At 46.8% G+C, this 8,936-nt stretch overlaps 2 protein-coding genes across 2 annotated transcripts; both read right to left on the reverse strand.

The window, feature by feature from the left end:
* Nucleotides 1-2: 2 nt before the first annotated feature.
* Nucleotides 3-3,826, reverse strand: CSUI_008563 (uncharacterized protein; the record flags this gene model as incomplete). Its single annotated transcript, XM_068068691.1, has 3 exons — nt 2,128-3,826; nt 786-1,371; nt 3-205 (listed from the first exon to the last, which is right to left on the reverse strand). Coding segments are annotated over exons 1-3 (1,011 nt in total), but the record flags the coding sequence as incomplete, so codon positions are not given.
* Nucleotides 3,827-5,813: 1,987 nt separating this feature from the next.
* On the reverse strand, nt 5,814-8,870 carry CSUI_008564 (protein phosphatase inhibitor protein). Its single transcript, XM_068068692.1, has one exon. It carries the CDS (start codon nt 7,466-7,468, stop codon nt 6,956-6,958), a length of 513 nt encoding a protein of 170 aa, XP_067919330.1. The 5' UTR covers nt 7,469-8,870; the 3' UTR covers nt 5,814-6,955.
* Nucleotides 8,871-8,936: the final 66 nt, after the last annotated feature.

An 8,936-nucleotide genomic window follows, 5' to 3' on the forward strand; every position in this document is an offset into this window, starting at 1 on the left:
GGAGGCTTCGGAGGTTCTTCAACTTTCTTAGGAGGAGGTGGAGGAGGAGGTGAAGGTTCAGGGGGTTTGACAACCACCTTCGGACGAGGTGATGGAGGTGGAGAAGGCTTGCGAACATGAAGAGATGTCGTCAATTGATAGACGAAATCCAAGGAATGAGCATTGTGGAGATCCGCGGCGGCTTCATATTCTTCATCGAGAAATACTGAAAGAAAGAAGAAAAGAAAGTANNTTTGTATAGGGAGAGAGATAGATTAAAGAAAGAAGAAAAGAAAGTAGGAAAGGGGAAAAATGACTTCTCCTCGTCATGCAAACACTGGCTACAGTCTTTCACTGTACATGAAGTGAAGAGGTACATAGACACATCTTCATGGTGATCTGGAATCTTACATATACCTACAGATGATGTCCGTACAGTCGAAATGAGATATCTTTACCTATATAAACACATATAGATCCACAGAGAAAGAAACAGAGAATAACCGAGCTCTGCCTCCTCTACATACACGACTCGACAAGCACATACACTCCGATGTACACCTAATGGTAATGTCTGCGCAGAGGCACCATTCCTGAGAGCATAGGGCACAACCGACGTGTCTGTTCTTCCACACAGAAATGACATGTGCATCTGGACCTCTCTACATACCCTAGATTCATTCCTAGAAGAAGCAATTCTACGGGTGACCTCTCTCTCTCTATCTATCGATCGCGAGATCTCCAGGGACGTGGCGTGGTGTGTATAAATGAAGGAGAGCAGTCGTCGTATCTTTACGGTCACTTACATGCATCGTCGATGTGTTTTTTCTTGCCTTGTGGGAGTTTGTCATCTTCTTCATTCCCATTCGACTTTCCTAGAATCGAGACTTTGGCCCGTGGGGGAGGCCAGACACGATCAAGAACGGCTTGTCGACTTCGGATGAATCTAAGGTGTTCTTCTTGTTCTCTCCTCTTCCGGTCTTCTTTTCTTCTTCTTTTCTCTTCTTCTTCGTCTTCAAAATCTTTCCGATAGATACCACCGCTGCCTTTACTTCGCCGAGTAGACCTTCGCCCATCTCCTCCTCTCCCCCTATCCTCATGTCCTCTGGCTGGAGAGGGAGATCGACCCCCCCCCCTTATCTTCTTTGTTTTCTCTCCATGACTTCTACTACTGCTACTTGTCATCGCAGAAGTCCTATGAGGAGTATATCGAGAAGATCTGTCCGAAACATCTCGAGGCATCTTTCTCCGGACTGGAGAAGAATAGGTTTCTCTCGACTCATCGCACGATGATGCGAAAGAAGACGACGTTGAAGAAGACGAAGGAGACAAACGACGACGTCTCTGACGTGTAGAGGGAGTTATATCGACACATCGATCTACTATGATCTTCTGGGGAGGAGTCAAGCACAGAAAAAAACCATTCATAGACCAACATATCTCCCTCCTCACTACTCAGAAGTGAAGAGTGTCATATACCCTCTTTCGTACAATAACATTAAGAGATGAAAAGCAGACATCGAGAAGTCCGTAGATATGCGTCCATATAGAGAAAGAGATAAAATAGACATCTGCATAAGATACACAGTTCTATCAATAGGTCGTATACATAGACATATAGATGTAGAGAGAGAGGGGGAGACCTAGATACACACAGCTGGAATAGAGCATAGAGAGACAAATGGTGAGGTGACGTACCATGAAGGTAAATGAAGACATCTCCTCCTTGAAAAGAAAGACGAAGATCTTTCTTCTCTACGGGAACTGTCTATAGGTAGAACGAAAGAGTGACAAAGAGACAGTGTGAAAGAATGGGTAGTACTGATTTACACCGCGGGGGTGTCTATACAGTCCAAGTGATCATGGTCATCAGACATCCATACAGAGACATCCATCTATCTCTACTAAAACTACTCCCCTACCTCCCTCCTTCTCTCTCTACTCTTGCCCTTGCTATGCGAAATAAATCTCCGTGACCCCCATGTAGACATCTATCTATCTATCTCTTACCGGCCCTATGGATCAATTAAGAACTTATAATACTTGTCTACGAGGAAGAGATAAAGAAAGAGAAGAATATTTTGAAGAAAGACATTCCTTCTTTATTTCTTTCTGTCTTTCTCTCTCTCTTTGTTTCTGTCTGTATACCTTGGAGAGAAGAATACTATCTTCAGCCTCAGAGAAGCCTCCTCCTCCTCCCCCGACTCCGGCTGTACGGAGATCTCTCTTCTTCTTCTGTTGTGCTTCAAAGAAAGCCTGTGTGCCGATAGGAAGAGCTTCTATCCACCCCTCACTCGTCCGCATGCCGCCGCCGCTGCTTAGGCCTAGCCCCCTGCTATTATAGGGAGAAGAACCAGCTCGGGTCGCCATTCTTCTCCAGCCATAGAACACACAAGCGAAGGAGAAAAAGAAGAGGAACGGATACGAAAGAAAAAGGAGGAGAAAAGAAAGAAGGAGAGAAAGAAGAGAGGACAGACAAACGAGAAGAGTGCAGGAAAGAAGAAGAGGAAGCAAAAGAAGAAAACAGGAGAAGAGAGACGAAGAAACAAGAAGGGAGAGTATGTCTATAGATGTATGAGGATGTATGCATTTCTAGAATGAGGAGACATCCATTCAGCTGCCGCAGCCCCTTGTATCAAACAGGAGAAACAGACCTCTGCTTTATCGCCCCTCCCCCACAATCCACCACCTCTTTTCCAAGGAGATGTGGAAACAACTCCTGGAGGGAAGTTGTCTTTAAGAAAGAACAAAGCGGCGAATCTGAAGAAGAGGATGAAAAGCGTGAAGCTTCTCGTAGAAGAGAATGAAGAGGAACGCGAGATGTGTTCGAGTACAAGCGTGGAAAAAGAAGATGAAGATACCCCTGTCTTCTTTCCGTTCAGCCAAAAGGAAGAAGAAGAAGTCGATGTGATTCAAGGAAGTCCTCCCTCGTCACCTTGCAAGCGGACAAATTCAGGTGTACGTACACCCTCCACTTAGTGTATTTCACAGATACACCCCCGGCACCAAGTCCAGCCGCTGTGAAAAGAGAGAGAGGCGACTGGCAGTGATATCTAAAGAAAGGGAATGCGTCGAGGGGTCTAGAGTCTCTCTAAGGAGTGTATAGATGAAGAAGCAAGGCTTGAAAGGAGAAAGAGCAGTCAGACAGGGAGAAGAAAGAGGTGAAGAGGATCTCCGAGAGAAAGAAGAACACGAGGAGACAAACCGCAATAACCCGCGGTATACGTCGAGGGGGGGAAGGGCAGAAGGAAGTCAGAAAGCGAAGAAAGAGAATCGAGAGATAGACAACCCCGGGGAAAGAGGGTTGTGCCTGATGTATGGAGTATTGTATTCTTAGGAATGCCCCTTCGTGACTCCGGGTCAGCTTAAGAGAGGACGACGAAGAACGAAACAAGAACAGGAAGAAGAGACCGATGAATCTTCTGTACAAGAATGACACGAGATCGGAGCACGCTCAGTTGAGAAGAACAATGAAAGACAAATAGACTGGAGTCCTTTCTTCGCCCAGCAAAGAAATGAAAAAAGGAAGAGAAAGGGTATACATCGTTCAAATGAAGAGAATAAGCCAAATAGATGAAGCCCTTCTTCTCTCTCTTTCCGATCTTAAAGCCTCTCGGGAACGGCAAGAATAGAAACCGTCGATGCTTGCAGACGGGCCAACAACATGCGGCGGCCGCTCTCAACCTTTCTCATCCCTTCTCGCCTTCATTTTGTCCGCCGATGGGAATGAGAGAGACTGAACTCAGTGAAAGAATTGAAAAGAACGGTATCTTGTTTCTTTCTTGAAATAAACAACCGAGAAAAAAGAGAAAAGAAAGGGAAAGTCGCATGAACAAGGAGCTAAGAAGGGTGGGACCGGGACCTCAACAAGCAGAAACAACAGAGCAGCAAGCAAGGGATGGATGGATGGATGGGACTTGCGGTGTATGTACAGCTGCGAAACAGCTCAAGTAGCCACCCCCACCACCACCGCAGCGAAGGAGAAAGTCCCTAGGATGGTCGATGAATCGATGGACGGCCCTTCCTCCAATGGTCTTGGCATCGATCTATTCTCGCCACAGGCACATGACCTATTCTGCTGACGTTTTTCATGCGAAACAGACAAAACGGCTTTTCAAAGGACTGGATCTATCTATCTCTTTCTAGCCCTGTCCAGACTAAGTACACGAGGGCCTCTAGAGGCCAGCAGTTTATGAATGGAAGCGTCCGAAGAGAACAAGAAGAGAAAGACGGTGAAAACGTCGTGTTTCTTTGCACTGCTTGGTTGCTGCCAAGACAAGATTCCCTCGATCATCGATTGATCGGTTCATCGACACTGGGGTCGTCCACCGCACCAATTGTCATCCAGAGAAGAAGAAATCTTTTCTGCAGATCAAAACCAAGCAGAGAGAGATTCTCTGGTGTTCCATTGCTTAATATGTACGATTCAGCTTCTCAAGGGAGTAATTTCCCTACCTGACACAGAGGCCGATCGCAGCATAGGTTGGGGGGGCAAGGGCGGACTGGAGCACGCGCTCTGCTCTTTTAGCTGTACGTAGTAGACAAGGAGACTCCACCGCTCGCACTAGGGGTTGTCTGCTTCACCGTAGGCATCATTTTTCTTTCTAGATTTGTGAGAATCTGAATTTGTCGTATCTTTCATGCTTCAAGGTCGTAAGTTGGGGCAGCGCAATAAGTGAAAGAAAAAAACGATCTTCTTTCTTCTCAGAAAAAGTGAGAAGATGCGCGCCCGGCAGGGGCGAAGCCAATGTTGGACTCCTTGAGGGTAGGGAGCTAGCTGCTCTCTGCGCGTTCTCCATATCTCTCACCACTGTTGTTCGTGAGGGGCTTTCCCTTTCGATCTCTACCAGCCACTATTGCCGGAAAGAACGGTGTTACCCAGAGTCGAAAAAGACAGATGTGTAGAGCCAGCCGTCTATGGTGTGATGAATAGGCTTCTTACATCCAAGAAAGTCTCTCCGAAAAAGGGAATGGTAAGCAGCAGCAGCAGCTACGCCAGTCACCGCAGCTAAGGGCGAGGTGTGTAGCTATTCGATACCAATGAAAACATACACACCAACTGCGCGGATAGCTTCAGCCTCAAGATCTTGTTGAACTGACGTCCTTACTCGGGTGAAAAGAAAGGTGATTTACGAAGAAAGAGATAACTAACTTTTCTCATGAAAGGGTCACCAAGAAAAGCAGAGGTTCAGTACGGAAAGAGTACAGAGCGCCCTGTACATGCCTGGAAAGGATAGCAGATCTACCTTCATTGAAGTTCAAAAAGTCCTTTCTTGTTACGTCCGTGCGTTAGCTCTTCTCATTTGGGTCATGTGCAGATAGTGCTTCTCTTTGATAAGTTCAGGTGAAGAAACATCCATCGTGTCAGTTAAGAAATCGCACTCTCGAAAGCAAGAAGAAGTCTTCAGTGGAATGAATAGTGAGAAGAAGGTGCTACAACGCGCATACCCTTCTCTCCAGCTCCAATCTCTCTTCGAGTCACTTATCTCTTACCTTTAACCTAGCTGTCTGCCTACCTTTGACCTATCTATCTAGCTCTCTTTAATCTCTTTATCACGTCTACTGGGAAGAAAAGAGAGATGAGGGATCCGGCAGTAGTAGTAGTAGTAATAGCTGCAAATCGTTCACTCCTAGCGCAGCTAAGAAGCTTTCGCCAGAGAGAAAAAACGAGTGTCTGGTCCCCTCGAAAGAAAATGTCTGCAATCTTTCTTCTTCAACTTGCAGACAGCCACCTTGCCGACAACAAAGGAGTGAAAAGCCCCTCCATTATCACTTGAAAAGGCACATGCGCACTATGAAGTTTCTTAAAACCTTGTGAGAGAAAAAAAACGAAGTACCCTCACTTCATACATGGAGCTGTTCGCTTCAGGTGTACATACACCGGAAACATGTCATGTTACCAGATACTAAGGAGTCGACATACTGAATAACGATAGTGCAGGAGCAGATCTACAAGAAAATAAGATAGGATAGTTTCCTTATAGGTGGTAACTTCGACAAGACAGATGTACTTGTTCAACTCAAAAAACTGAGAAAGAATTAAAAAGATGGAAGGAATACGAAACAAAGAAAGAACAGAAAAGACGAAACCCATGTGAAAATACACCCCCCCTTCAGGAAATCTCCTACCTATTCACCCCATAAGAGACACTTTCACGGAAACTCTCTATCTTCTCGAGTAACTATGTCCTTCATAGCGACAAGAAAACTCCCCGAGGAAGACAGCACCGGCACTACTCTCGATTCATCGCCCGAATCGCTTCCTTTTCAGAGAGAAACGAAACGATGCCGTAACCTACAGACATCTCAAGAGATGAACTGGCACATATAGACAAATAGAGATAGTACTAATAGATCGAGAGATGATAGACAAGTCGGCAGTGAGAAACCTTGTAGATCTCGCCTTTTGTTATTGCCGCTTTCACAAAGATGAAGGCTACGAGATGTTGGTTCTCTTCAGAATGCCCCCGGTACATCACATGCCGGGGAATCCGGTCCTTCTTCTACTGCTCCGAGAGAGCAGGCAAGGCCCACAGGAACTTTTCTTGAGTAAGCGTTCACTCGTTTCTTTCCATGCTATCTTATCAACTAGCCCCCCCCTCCCTCCAAACACCATGACATTTCAGGTGTACATACACTCTGACGTTGCTCTTGACCAAGAAAACTCGTCACGGGAAGTGTTCCTGCGTTCAGAGTCTTCACAACTCACAAGAAGTGCTTCTTATCTGATTCTCTCAATTGTGTAGACCCTTCTTCCTCCTGAATCTTTTCTTTCTTTTCATTCATTCCTTTCATGGCATTCCCTTCCCTCCCGGGTGTATGTACGCCCCATCTGCACATCACACCTCCTCCATGTTACTTTCTCCTTTTCACTCAACTCTCACAACCTGTTCTCCTTCCACCATAGCTCATCTCTCCATTCTACACCTCCGCCTCTACAAATCCACTTCTAAACTGCTTTCTCTCCTTCTTCTCTTCAACTCGTTTGACCTTCCGTGCCTTTCCCTGTCGCCTCAAGATTCTTCTGTCGAGTTTCTCGGACGCACTTTTTGCATGTACTGTGCCCATCGTTTCCTCCTTCTCCCCCTTGTCCACCCGTTCCCTGGTGATTCGCCTTCTCCTCATCGCCGCTACTATTGCCACTACTACTATCACTCTCACTCGAAGACTCTCCGAAAGGTTTCTTCTTATGAAAGATACAGCATTTCTTACTTTTCTTCTTCGCCATATTCTCGTTATCTACAATATTCTGATCCCAACTCACTCGACGGGGCGAATGCTCGCCTTGTGGAGAACCTGAAGAAGAGAGTAAAGTCCCTCTTTCTCCGTCACCTTCGAGAGCTGCTCGCACATCTCCTGAGGATGGAGATGGTGAGATATGCACAACAGCCGCTGCTTGAGGCATAAGGGTTGTCGTTGTAGTGCTACTGCTACTGCCTCCGCTCCTTGCGCCACTCCCCCCACAATGAGTTGGACTCCGCGACGACATGATGTTTAAGCTTGGCTTTTCTAGATAGAATCGGGGAAGATTCTCACAGCTGCGGTGATTGAATTGAAGAAGAGAGCGTCACGAGAAGAGGAAAGAGGGAAGAGAATGTCAGAAGAGAAATGCTTTGCTGGCAGACCAAAGAAAAAGGGCGTAAGCGACCCAGCCAATCGATGACTTGGTGAAAGAAAGAGATGACTGGCACAGCTGGAAAGACGAAGAAAGGCGAATGAAAAGATGTGAGGCAACAGATAGTACTACTATACGTGATCAATTTGAATGAAAGAGAAGACCACAGGAAAGAATAGAGCGATCGCGATTCTTTGATCAAAAGCACGGGAGTCCCCCGTATGAGGACCTCTTAGAATGAAAAAAAGAAATCTCACCAGACTTTGGTGAAACGGCACCTCAAGAAAAATCACATGAGGTTCTCCTGTTCTTCCATTCACGCGTTCTTTTCTCCCCCTCGAGCTCCCTCTCCTCCCGTCAACAGGAACAACTTAGTGACCGTCCTAGATGAGGTATAGAAGACCCGAGACAAGGGAACCGAGAAAAAGAGCAGAGAAATGCTCCTCACAATCGAAAAGAACTGGTGCGGAAAACACGAAAAACGAATACGAACGAGTGCGTCACGCAGTCTTTCCACGGGGGAGGGAGACAAGGGCAAGTAGGCGGAGAACCATTCAATAATCTTATATCCAGAATGATTGACCCCAAAACGAAAGCGAGACAAGAAAAGAAGGGGAAAAGCTTGTATGTCAAGCGCTAACAATGAGAGAACGTACGGATTTATCTCGCAGCTCAAGCGATTCACAACGCAAAGCACAGCGCGGCGCAGAAGGAAGCGCGGGAGCTACTGGGAACCTGAACGACATCTCCAAGTTCACCTCGATTCGCGTGGCTGCCTCACCATCCATCTATCTGATCAGAGCTGTCGAAAAACTCCCCTGCTGCGGGCAAAGATGGCCACCGGAAGACTTCGTTGGGCTGTGTCTTTGCAAAATGACTCGGCCCGAGAGTCTTTTTCGCCGCAGATGATATCCTTTTTTCTAGCGGAATGAGCACGTTGTTTCTTGACGTCTATCGATAAGCTGCCAAAGCCCGAACTAACATGATCCATTTCTCTAAGAGTACCAGTGAGACAAACGCGTGGGCTTCTTCGGTGGTGCCACAATTGAAGCTACTACAGCCAGAACGAAGAAGTCGCCGACCGGGCTCGAAGAAAGACTGAAAGACTGCTGCGTGTCTGGTCGGGTGCCGGTCGTTTCCCTCAAAGAGGGGAGTACTGGCTTGGCTCGCTCCAGTCCCATGGGGCACCGGGAGGGAGCGGTTGCTGCTTTGATCGACAGTTGGTAGGAAGGTCTACTTGGTTAGCCCACCAGAGCAGCGGTTAATAATATCGAGTGAAATAGCTATCAGAGTAGAGACGCAAATACCGCGTATGATAGTGTGCTGCCACGCACCCGCGTTC

The sequence above is a fragment of the Cystoisospora suis genome (assembly GCF_002600585.1).
Source record: "Cystoisospora suis strain Wien I chromosome Unknown contig_4836, whole genome shotgun sequence".
In the NCBI taxonomy this organism is placed as follows: domain Eukaryota; phylum Apicomplexa; class Conoidasida; order Eucoccidiorida; family Sarcocystidae; genus Cystoisospora; species Cystoisospora suis.